This window comes from Heteronotia binoei, chromosome 5 (genome assembly GCF_032191835.1).
Source record: "Heteronotia binoei isolate CCM8104 ecotype False Entrance Well chromosome 5, APGP_CSIRO_Hbin_v1, whole genome shotgun sequence".
Taxonomy (NCBI): Eukaryota; Metazoa; Chordata; class Lepidosauria; order Squamata; family Gekkonidae; genus Heteronotia; species Heteronotia binoei.
In genome coordinates, this window is record NC_083227.1 from 92,047,037 (window position 1) to 92,059,580 (window position 12,544).

Below are 12,544 nucleotides of genomic sequence, written 5' to 3' on the forward strand. Positions count from 1 at the left end.
GTAAATTTGTCAATGTGTTTGGAAGCAATTTCAGGTGCAAAATGAGTGAATTTCACACTTCTTAAGAACAGGAATAAATCCTTACATGTTTCTGTATTAGAAATCCATTATTTGTTTTATCAGACTGCAAAGTTGTTATTGCAGAATTACTTTTGTATAAGGCAATGCATAGTTAGCTGTGATATGAATTTCTCGTGCGTCACAGTGTGTTGTGCCAGTTATGAAACACTTTTAGGACAGGGGTGTCAAATGTGTGGGCCAAGGGCTGGATCAGGCCCCTGGAGGACTCTCATCAGGCCCTTGAGCCACTCACTGTCATCTTCTTCCTTCTCTCTCTCTCTTGTTTCTTTCTGCATCCCAGCTTGCTTTGCCAGGCTTTTCTCCATTGGCTGACCAGCACATGAAGCAACATACACAAAAGCTTGTAATGTCCAGCTATTTCATGTTTTCCTCTGGGTTTTAGGCTCAGAGCATTGACCATGAGATTTCTGTAATTAATATCAATAAATCAAAAGTAGGTTTGCAACTTACAGATACACACCTGAACAGCACCTGAACAGCTACTCAAGATTGCTGCAGCACAGACATTGTCTCCAGCTTTTGATGCAATAATTCAGAGCAAGAGGTGTCAGTTATCAGAAACTGTTAAATAAACAAAATATTGCAAGAGTGCTAATCTTTTAAAAATAATTTAAGTTTTTAAAACAATCTTTAATTTTGTTTGTCTGTGTCCTTTATAAAGTTTACATATCCACTACCTGGCATTAAATTTTATGACACACATGGCCCGGCCCAACAAGGTCTCAGTTCTTTCAGGTCTGGCCCTCATAACAAATTAGTTCAACATTCCTGCTTTGGGATATGGTGTAAGGTTAATCTGGGAAATAACACTGTAGTTTTCCAGTGGGAATGTATGATCATCCCATGAATGTGCCTGTCCTCAAGCCTAGTTGTTACCAGAAATGCTGGGGGGGGGGTCTCCTCTTTTTATGGGGGAATTAACAGAGGCAGACTTAGGTAGAACTCATTAGTAACAGGATTCCCACGAAGTGTATACCAGTAATAACCACACACACACATGCACAGAGAAATGACCAAACCAATTGTAATTAAAAAGAGAAGTAAATAATAAAAATACACACATGCAATTAAACTAACACACACAAGAATCACCAGAAAACAATTTTTCAGCGAAGTGGATGGGGATAAGAATTGTGGGGTGAAAAAAGTTTTATAGCTACATGTCCAATGAGTAGAAGTCCACAGAGAAGGACAGCAGAACGACCAGCACACCACTGCAGAGGTACCCAAACTGAGTTTGGCAGTGCAAGTTTGAAGGCACCAAGACTGAACACATTGAGCCTTTCCAGAGTGCCTCCTTAGATAGGCAAAAACATATCATGAGGCAGAGGAGGTCAAGATGTTCCTTAGAACTATGTAAGATTGGATTGTGAAGTTGTGCGACAATGTGCGCAGGAGCACATTGATGGGTTTTTCTGAGATCAAAGTTCTCAAGAAACCATGATGATGGGTGCAGCTAATAGGTGTTGATAGCCCATTGCTAAAAAGGTGGGGTAAGAAGAATTGAAACTAGGTAGGGTGATTAGATTATTTGAAGGGGGCAGAAGAGCAATTAATATCTGAGGTGGTGCAGAAGAATCGGGAGTCGAAGACAGGGTGTTGGCAGAAAATATTGATATAGATACACCTGGAGGTGTTATTAACAGAAGACAAAAGTTTGATAAGAGGACAGAGGTTCAAGTGAAAATACTTTGTCTATGCCAGGGATGGCCAAACTGCAGCTTGGGAGCCACATATGGCTCTTTCACACATATTATGTGGCTCTTGAAGCCCCCACCGCCCTGTCAACCGGCTTAGAGAAAACATTTTTCTCTTTAAATCATTTTTTCAAGCCAAGCCAGCTGGCAGCTTGGAGAATGCATTTAAAATTAAAGTTGCTTTCTTTCTACCTCCCCTTCCTCCCCCAGATATTTGACTTCCTTCCTGCCTACCTGTTTTTCTGCCTACCTGTTTACCTGCCTACCTACATCTGACATTTATTTTATGGGTAGAATCAAAAAAGAAATTTGGTACGGCAGTATCCCAGTTTTGAAAAAGCTTGTGTTCTTTGATGCATGCTGCGGCATTCACACAGTGCCTGCACTGCTGCTGGGAGAGGCACTGGCCACGCACATGCAAGAGGAGCATTCAGACTACTTATGCACATGTGGGGCATGTACCTTGCATGCCCCAGCCATTCAGACAGCTGGGAAACATGTCCTACATATGCTTTAGAGATTAATCCAGTCCCAGCCCGTCCTAAAATGAGGTAAGGATGGGCTGGACTTGGAGGGCAAATGTGCATATGTGATTGTGCACATTAAATCTGGATGGGAGGCATAGCTAGGTCCAGCCAAATCTTGCATGTAATTGCACCCTGAGTGGTTCTTAACATTAAGCAAGTTTGGCCACTCAAATCTATGCACTTCCTGGAGGCTGAGAGGATGATTAGTTTAGCTAGATGTTTGCTTTTTCCTGAGCCCAGGGACCACACCTTATCCAGAGATAAAGATATGGAGGCATACTTATCTGCATTGCTAAAGGCTTGTATGTGCTGAGCCCAGTGGTCACTGTGTGTTTGGAGTGGGGGCAAGTTGACCATAATGTTGGCAGACTCCATTTTGTGTGCCTAGTCTGGCACAAGGTTTCCAGAATGCACCAATGTCACAAGTGCCCAGTGTTATTGAGGGTTGCTCAAGCTGCGCTACAGCCTGATTATGCCCTCCACAAAGGATGTGTGTGAACACGGCATATGCGGGGGGGGGGGGCGGTAATATAGTCACTGCTTAGTGAGAATGCTGAAACTGATCTTTGTCTTTCTGACTCTTGCTTGTTATGTTTCAATTAATCCACTAGATTAAGTGTGTGCTTAATGCCAAGCCTTTAAGCGTGCTTGCTGAAACAATGGAATTTTTCATTTACCTAAAACTCTACAATTGTTTAAGAACCATTATTTCCTTTCCTTTCCTTTCCTTTCCTTTCCTTTTCTTTTCTTTTCTTTTCTTTTCTTTTCTTTTCTTTTCTTTTCTTTTTAGCTCTTCACATGATTTGCCTCCATTATCTTATCTAACATATGGTTATTGCATTTCCAGATGTCATAATTTGATCATAGGAGGCACCAACTCATACATATAATTTTAGAGACCCATCTGCTATTACAGTTTTTCACCATGCATTTGCTTCTAGATAATACTGTCACAATATTTTCATTATGCTCTGCTCTCCAAATGGCAGAACCTTAGTAAAATGGTTTGTAGTCCTTCCTTGTTCAATCATGATTATGATTGGCAGGACTTTTTTTGTAGCAGGAACTCCCTTGCATATTAGGCCACATCCCTCTTATGTAGCCAATCTTCCAAGAGCTTACAGGGCTCTTAGTACAGGACCTATTATAAGCTCTTGGAGGATTGGCTACATTAGGAGTGTGTGTGCTTAATATGCAAAGGCAGGCTCCAAAGAGTGCAGGTGCACCCTGTCCCACCGCTTTCACCTTTAATAAGGTGAAAGCAGTGGCACAGGTCCTGCACTATTTGGTGCTTGCCTTCCCTTGCAAGGAAAGTTAGGTTCTGAAGAGCGCAGGCATGCCCCACTCTGCCACTTTTGCCTTCCTGAAGCCTCTGCTCTTTGGAGCCTGCCTTCCGAAAAGCATAAGCATGCTCCATCACACTGTGGCAGGGCAGCAAGTGTGCTTGAAGCAAGCAAACACTCTGGGGAGGGAGCACTCAGTAGGCCATGTGGTACCCTAGGTGGCTGCCTACCTGGCCTACTCCTATATGCCGGCCATGTGTGGGACCTTGGACTAGTTTTTTTTTAACATTTTAATAAAGTTTATTGATAGAAAATATGATACAAAAACACCATAAATACAATGAAAAATAAACAAAGACAATAGTATTAATTTCAGTATCAACCATACATGGCATAGTTTATCATAAAAAACAGTATAGCTTAATTTCCAAAGTATTACTCATTATAATATAAACTGGATTATTCTCAATACAAGTACCATTTATTAACTAAATTTGAGATTTCACCCTGAGAAATTAAATGTTCCAGTATCGAAAACCAAATAGCTTCAGAATTTGTAAGATTCACATTATTAGTTAAAAAATTTACATTTGCTGTTATCTTGCTCATTGTATGTAAGTTCCATAATCGTTCCCCCCCCATAATTTTTTTGTACCAGAGGTCTATTGTAGGTTTTCTTTTATTTTTCCAAAGTAGCACAAACGTAGCTTTTGTCGCATAGAATAACGTTGCTATAGTTTTCCCCCCCACTAAGTTGGGAATCGAGGATTGTTAAGACCTCTTGCATTTAACGAATAGATTTTAGATTATTGGACCATTTTGATTAATGATAAAATCTATTGTACAATTGACAGAATGAATTGGTATTACTATTAGAACAAATATAAAACAAGATTTAACTTATTGCACTTTAAATTACACCTATATATGTTAGCAATTCTTTTGGTACACCAAAAACATTTATACAAATCTCTAAGTAACTAAGAATAGAAATAAAATGTTTTCCTTATCACACAGTTAAATTATAGTTACTCTTTGTTAAAACTATCTAATCTATTATATCTAGGCTATGCCTATTGACTATCCTTATGAATTATAGTACTATCCTATCACTAAATTTATCCTATAAATAACAATCTAATCTATCCCTAATTCTAATCTAATATCTATCAATCTTAACTAATCTAATGCTTATATTCTATTTTAAACTTTAGTTCTAACCTATTTTAAACTTTAGTTCTAACCAAGTCTGTTCTAACTCAAACTAGTTCTAAACCTATGGCTCCTGTTAACTCACAGGAGTGTAAAAGCTAAGCTCTTACTACCAACTCTGGGTTTAGTTAAAAATAAGTGGAGGGCTTTCAATTATACAAAAATAGAATGAAATCCTTACTTCCGACTTAAAAAGATATATAAAATCTCTCTGAAAGTACAGTTTACGATATGCAGTACATTTACTTATTAGTGTCCTTTTTCAAGTCACAGTTACTCATTTAGTGTCCTTTTCAAGTTGCAACTTCTTTTGGAGATGTAAGTACTGCAATTCTGCTGGTCTTGAGTTTTGGTGGTGTAGTAAATTGCAGCCTTTTCCTTTTAGGATTCTTCTTAGAGATGTCCATAGGTTCAGATGCTTAATTTCTTTAACAACATTAGTCCAGAATCAACATCTGATGCTTGGAGTCTGGTATTATTGTGGATTACTTGCAATGTGGCCGGTCCAGTCAATTTGTACCTTTGCTGCACTTTTTGAAGCTGTTGGATAATAGATTTTAATTCTCTCCTTTTGGTGATGGCATCCAGGGGAAGATCTGGAAATGCTTCAATTTTAAGATGATGATATTGGAATGTCTTTCTTCGTCTTGCCTCTTGTAGGACACGTTTTTTTACTCTATAATCAAGGAATGAAACTATTATGTCCCGTGGTCCTTTTCTTTTAGGATTGACTGGAGGTCCTAGCCAGTATGCCTTAGTTATAGTAGATATAGTGTCCTCTTCTAAATGGAATTCTTTCACAATCCAGTGCACCATGAAAGATTGTAAGTCTGCCATTTCTGGCAAGTTTTCAGTAAAGCCTCTAAATTTTAAGTTATTCTGACGAACTTCAGTTTCTAGCACTAATATTTCAGAGGCCATTTGTTCATGATCCTTTTTAATCATTTGATTCTCCTCTTGAATAGTTTCAGCGAGGGTCATTGCATTTTTTGCTGTTTTGCTGACTTCTAAGAGGCCAGTTTTGATTTTTGCCAATTGGATCTGCATTGGCTCAAATAACACTTTTATTTTTGCAAAAAGATTATTTTCCAGTTGATTTAAGTCTGTTTTATTTAGTGGGGAAGGCTCATCTTGCACATCCATCATCCCATCTGCCATTTTGTTTTCTCTACTTTTCCAGACCACCGCTTTTTTTTCAAGAGTATTTTTACAAAAATGATCGCTTACCAGCCACGATTTTCAACTTGCACCCGCTCTGGACTGCAGTCTTTCAAGTCCGATAGTCTTTTTTTCCATTCGTGTGCTCGGAGAATGCTTTTTGGTGGATTGTTATTGGGTTCAGGAGTGCACAATTTCTTTAGGCATCCATCTTGTTGGCCTCGACGCCACGCCCCCCTATTCACACCACTTTTCTTGGTCATTTAGTTTCTTTACAGTTTAGTTTCTTGCTATTTTAGGATGGGGTGTTCTGCCTTCAAACTTTGACACAGGCTACCTACAGCCTACATTTTATTGCTACACATTGTATATGCATCCTAAGCTTCTGTGTGATACCTTTTCTTAAGGCAATCAAAAAGTGCTGTGAGATGTATGTCCTCTTCCTTCTTCTCTGTGTGCAGCAGTAGTTCTCAATTTTGGCATCAAAATACCTTGAACAGACCAGTTAGCACAAAGGTCTATGATGAGAATAAATCCACATTTTGTGCGTAGAAAGGATCACGCTGGGTCACTGAGTTATGTTCAGACTGATGCTTAAAATCTATCTGCTACAATCCTTTAAGATTCCAGATTTTAAATCTGCAAGGATATTATATAAATTAGTCTTATTTGCATACATATGCATTGTATTGCTTGTTCTAATTGCTTGGTTTTTAATGTACTTTTATTGCTGTTTTGGGATGGCTAACAGTTGAGGCATATGGGAAGACAGCAGATACTTAAAGGATAAGCATTCTACAAAGCCTTCAGAATTCTGTGTTAATTCTTAGCCATGCTGTAGATTACCAGTGCCACCACCTCCAAGCCTTAATGATCATTTATATTGAATAGAGAACTAAGTAACATGGTATTTATGAAGAGAGAACCAAAAATAGTGGTGAAGGTGAGCTGAGTAACTGACCATTCGTCTTTGTCAAATGGCATTCATTTTGGCAGTTTAAAAAAAAAATCAAATTAAGTCAGCAGCATGAATTGCAGGGCCTTTAATGAATTGCAGAAAACTTTGCCTAAATGAAAATGGTGTGTAACCTTGGTGTTATTTTTATTTTTAATGATTAACCCGTCTGTTCTGTAGCAGCAGAGTAATGGTAAAAGACACCAGCAGTACCTTCACATTATGTGCTCATGACCCAGCTCCAGATGACCTAAGCTGTAATTGGACACAATAGCTTGAGGGAGATATATAAAAATGGTGTTCTCCCATTAGGTCAGACAATGAATCAAAATGGCTCCAGCTGACTTAGGCCATACAGCAGTGTAACAGAGCAGCCAAAGACTCAGGTCATGGACTAGCAGTGTCATCCTAAGCAAACTTGCAGCCGAGTCCTTTAATTTTGATGTATTTAGAAGAGTTTTATTCTGCTTAGGGTGGCAGTATAAGGATGTTCTTTAGTACAAAAGCATCTCTGAAATCCTTGATCACATATTTATGTCTTTCTGAAATATTCCTGATTTCTTTTTCTCTTGTTTCTTTCAGTTGTGTTGGTGTAGAAGAAGATGAGGCACCAGATATTGACATCTACCATTGTCCAAATTGTGAAAAAACTCATGGAAAATCTACTTGTAAGTATAACTCTTTGATTTATTCTTAGTCATGCTGTGATTTCTTCCAGTTTACCTACCATTAGGTACTATTAAAAAGGAAGATTCAGGTGGGTAGCCAGGTTGGTTTGAAGCAGCAGAACAAAGCAGCAGAACAAGTCCAGTGGCACCTTTAAGGCCAACAAAGTTTTATTCAGTGTATAAGCTTTTGTGTGCATGCACATTTCTTTAGATACAGTGAAACAAGACATCTTCAACCATAACATATAGGTAAATAAAGGGTGTGGGGGTTAGTTGCCAGGAAGGGCTAGTTAGAGTCAAGATGCATAAGGAACTAGGCATTTATAATTGGATTAAAGTGGTTGGTAAGGTCTGTGAATAGTACTAAATTATCATGCAAATGCAAGAATTAACAAACAAATATGAGAACTGTGTTTGACTCCAGTGGCATCTCCAAGATAAATAAAGTTCAATTCTGCGTATAAGCAAGAACTGAGAGACTTAACAATCAAATGTGAAAACTGAGTTTGAGTCCAGTGGCACCTCCAAGACATATAAATTTCAATTCTGGGTATAAGCAAGAACTGAGAGACTTCACATTCTTAGATACATTGAAACAGATTTCCTCAAATGTTACATATAGTAGGGGGTAGTTGCCAGGAAGGGCTACTTAGAGTCAAGATAATTAAGTAATAAATACAGTCAAGATTGGAATAATGCATTTGGTAAGACCTATGTATAGCATCAAATTGGCATACAGATAAAGAGTTAACAACAGATGTGAGAACTAAGTTTGAGTTCAGTGGCACCTTTAAGACCAATATCATTTAATTCTGGGTATAAGCAAGAACTGAGTGACTTAGTATGTGTATAGATTCAGGTGGGTAGCTGTGTTGGTCTGACGCAAAAGAAGGAAGTTTGAGTCTAATGGTACGTTTAAAACCAACTAAGTTTTATTCAAGTTATTTGAAGAAGTATGCATGCACATGGAAGGTTATACCTTGAATAAAACTTAGCATGTGTAGAGAGATAAGAAACCAATATTTCTATTAAGCCCTGAGTGTTCCATTGTCCTGAGTGTTGTAATAATTTGTAATTCAGCAATCTCCTGTTCCAGTCTGCTTCTGAAATTCCTTTGCTATAAAACAGCTACCACCTAATGAAGTCAAGAAACAGATCAACAAAGCCAGAATGGTACCCAAAGAAGAACTGTTGCAATACAGGCCAGAAATAGACAATAACAGAACACCACTAGTGATCACATACAGCTCTCAACTCAAAACAGTTCAACACATCATCAGCAACAAACAACTTTTTCCTTATATGACAGTTCCCTTCCACAAGTACTGGGGGGGGGGGGACCTTTTCTTGCATACAGACAGTCCCCCAATTGAAAACAACTCCTCACCCACACTAATGGAACACCTAATTTGAACATGGACACTGGTACCAGAGGTTGCAATAAACCCAGATGCCAACTTTGTTGCCACATACACCCAACCAACACAATCACTGGACCTAGCAACATCAACTACACCATCTCAGGCTCATTTACTTGCTCATTTTTAAACACTGTATATGCCATTAAGTGCCAACAGTGCCTGTTGGTTCTGTACATACATCAAACATCATAAACACTATGCCAAAGAATAAATGGACATAAATCTGACATCAGGGATCACAAAACTGAGAAACATGTAGGAGAACATTTATGTGCATGCACACAAAAGCTTATACCTTGAATAAAACTTTGTTGGTCTTAAAGATACCACTGGACTTAAACTTTGTTCTATTAAAAAGGAGATTTAACTGAAATAAATGGGATTCTGGAGAGGTGGAATATCATTTTTAAGAAATGTATAAAACAGTACTTGATTAAAACCCATTTCATTACAAATTTTCAACTTAAGAACTGATTCAAACATACATGTCCGTTGTTTGATGACTGTAATATCAAGTGATGAAACAATAGGTCACAACAGGTGTAACATTGCACAAAAGAACTGAATTCAGTTGTCAGTGTTTTTCAATGGAATCAGTTTATACATTCAACAACTAGTAATCTGGTGTGCAGCAGTAGAGTGATTTGCATTCATGTTTGAAACTCTGTATGCAGTGGCTTGGGACTGAGCACCACTGGACTCAGTAAATATACCTAGGATTAAACTAAAATCCAAAGCACATTAACTCAGAATCAGTGGGATGTGTTTTTAAGTAAACATAGTTTGGATCATGGTTGGAAATGTAGCAGAGAAAAGCTTACATTGCCATAAGGCAAGAGGCTATGCTAAGACAAACAATACAAATATGATGAAAGGTCTACATATTCACCTTCCTGGAGGTGCATTTAGAGCCAAAAACATTAGTCTCTTAGAGAAAAATGCACATTGGGAATGGGTCACATAAGTCATATATAAACGGAACAATTTTCCAATTGAATAACTTATCTGAAAGAGGAGCAACGTAGCAGAAAATAATCTTTGTCAGTAATGACCTCCCTGTAGGAGATAAAATGTTAATTTCTTTGTGGTCCTTGGCTGAGATTCTTCTATAAAAACTCAGCAAATGTATTATGATATTTAATTTCTCATAGTTCAGAAATTAAAGCTCATTGGAATTAATGACTTAAAATACGAATGGACAGTTATAGCAGAAATTCATTAGCAGGATGCAAACTTAAAATCTAAGGTGTCACCACATCAGATTTTTTTTTCTGGGGAGTGGGAGTCTATTATTTTAGTGTAAGAGTTGAGGTGCTACTTGTCCACAAAATATTGATGAGGTGTGGCAGGAGAAAATTTGCAGCATGTTTTAGAACTTTGGAATCAGTCACATTCAGAAGAATGCTATTTTGGTAACTCAGTAAAGACCCCCTTCCCCCTTAAAAATGGAGGGAACATTTTGGTGCTCAGAAACAGAAAGGATAAACTTTATTAAGACGATGACAAGTATAACATACCAATTATTATGGCAAATATGTTTTGGGGGGAAATCCAATATTGAATGCCTTAAGCACATTTTGGCTTCCCATTCCTCAACAAAATCTGGCTGCAACAATATGTTGCACAAAGTCAGTTATCTTCCAGGATTGTAGATCAAGAAAAAAAGGGAAAGGGATTTTTATGCTGAAAAATCCACAATAATAGTCATATAAATAATGTCATAAATATTAGTGAGATCTTGCCTTAATCATATAGCATACTTGCAGTCTCATTGGCTTTTTCATGCAACATCCTATCAGAAATACAAATCTATAGACAATTTTTAAAAAGTATGAGCCTATTCAAGATTGCCCATATCCATGAACTTGATATATCATGTGTTACTAAGAGGCTTTAAAATGTAACAAGGGGAAAACTTGCATCCCTGTTGCACTGTAGTTGACCCAGTGCTAAGCTAGATGTACAAATTTTTAAAGAGCTGGGTTCTCAGCCCCAGCTCATGTTCCCTGCAGGCACACAGCAAATGTGGGGAATGGCTTTTACAAAATAAAGGAGAGCCCGTTCAGAACACTACTGCAGAGGACAAAAAAGTCCCCTGCTTTCCCTTCCAAGCCATATTTTTGCCGCTTCATGTGCTCCATGTGGAACAGCAGAAATGGAGAAATAATCCCCCTCAGTGATATTTTGGCATTGGAAAATGGCTTGGCATGTGTGGGGGAGGTAGGATCCCTTCGTCACCTTGTGGTGGTGTTCTGAGCCCAAACAGGCCCTTCCCCACAGCTGCTGAGATTGTTGATGCTGTTGTGATTGCTCAGAATAGTTATAACTAGGGATGGGCACAAATTGAGGAAATGTTGGTTTGTGTTAGTTCATGATTCGTATGATTGCCTGAACTGGTTTGTGGCAATAAGAAGAGATACATCTTTGCCAAATATTAGTTGTTATTACATGTATCACTCTTCCTTCATTTGGCATGTTAGTTGTAAAACTCAATGGGAGCCTTCATCAGGCTCTCCTGCACCCACCCTCCAAGTTTGCCGAATATTGGATTTGGAATGTCCAAGTTATACTGCCCAAAGCAGGTGCCCCCAGGAAAGCTCAGCTTCAGCTCTCACAGCAACTAACTGTTCATGCAGCAAACTGAAAGCAGCAGAGTTTATTCCCACAGAGCAGAATGAGAGCTCTGTGATTGGCACCCAGAGCTGCCAATCAAGCTATGGACAACTGCTATGAGTATTTCTAGGCTCCCAGAAGCCCATCCCCACATTGCCTAGAAATTGGTTGAAACAGTGTCAGGCTGTCGGGAAAAATGAGCTACAAAAATGAACCAAACCAATCACCAAGGGCCAAAACGGTTCAAAATGAACCACAAATTGGCTTGATTCGTGCATGAATCATGATTTGTGGACCAGTTTGTGCCCATCCCTAGTTGTAATTTCTTGCCAGGAACAGAGTGTGATGGGTTTGCACAGGGTGTGATAAGATTGTACATTCTGGAGGCTCTCTGACTGCTCTAACCAGTTACAGTTGCTGTGGAGGTTGTTGTATGGGCTGTATCAGAGATATCTACAGCTCCGAATCATGGGTTTTATACCGTCATCACCTGCGACTCCTTGAGCGCTTTCATCAGCGCTGCCTTCGCACCATCCTCAACATCCAGTGGAGTGACTTTGTGACCAACACTGAAGTCCTCAAGCGGGCGGAGGTTACAAGCATCGAGGCACTGCTGTTGAAGACGCAGCTGCGCTGGGCAGGGCATATTTCCAGGATGGAAAACCACCGCCTTCCCAAGATTGCTCTGTATGGCGAACTTTCCACCGGCCATCGAAATAGAGGGGCACCAAAGAAAAGGTACAAGGACTCCTTGAAGAAATCCCTTGGCACCTGTCGCATCAACCATCACCAGTGGTCTGACCTAGCCTCAGATCGCAAAGCATGGAGGCACACCATCCACCAGGCTGTCTCTTCCTTTGAGAACGCATGCATAGCTGGTCTTGAGGACAAAAGGAGATTGAGGAAGAATCGCACTGCTACAGCACCAA

At 39.1% G+C, this 12,544-nt stretch overlaps 1 protein-coding gene across 3 annotated transcripts in view; it reads left to right on the forward strand.

Annotated features, from left to right (window-relative positions):
* The window catches only part of PHF2 (PHD finger protein 2), a 198,563-nt gene that overhangs the window by 90,972 nt on the left and 95,047 nt on the right, over nt 1–12,544 (forward strand). For all 3 annotated transcript variants that reach the window (XM_060239820.1, XM_060239818.1, XM_060239819.1), the window contains exon 2: nt 7,496–7,581. In XM_060239820.1, the coding sequence (XP_060095803.1) occupies nt 7,496–7,581 (86 nt within the window). The remainder of the gene's footprint in view (nt 1–7,495; nt 7,582–12,544) is intronic.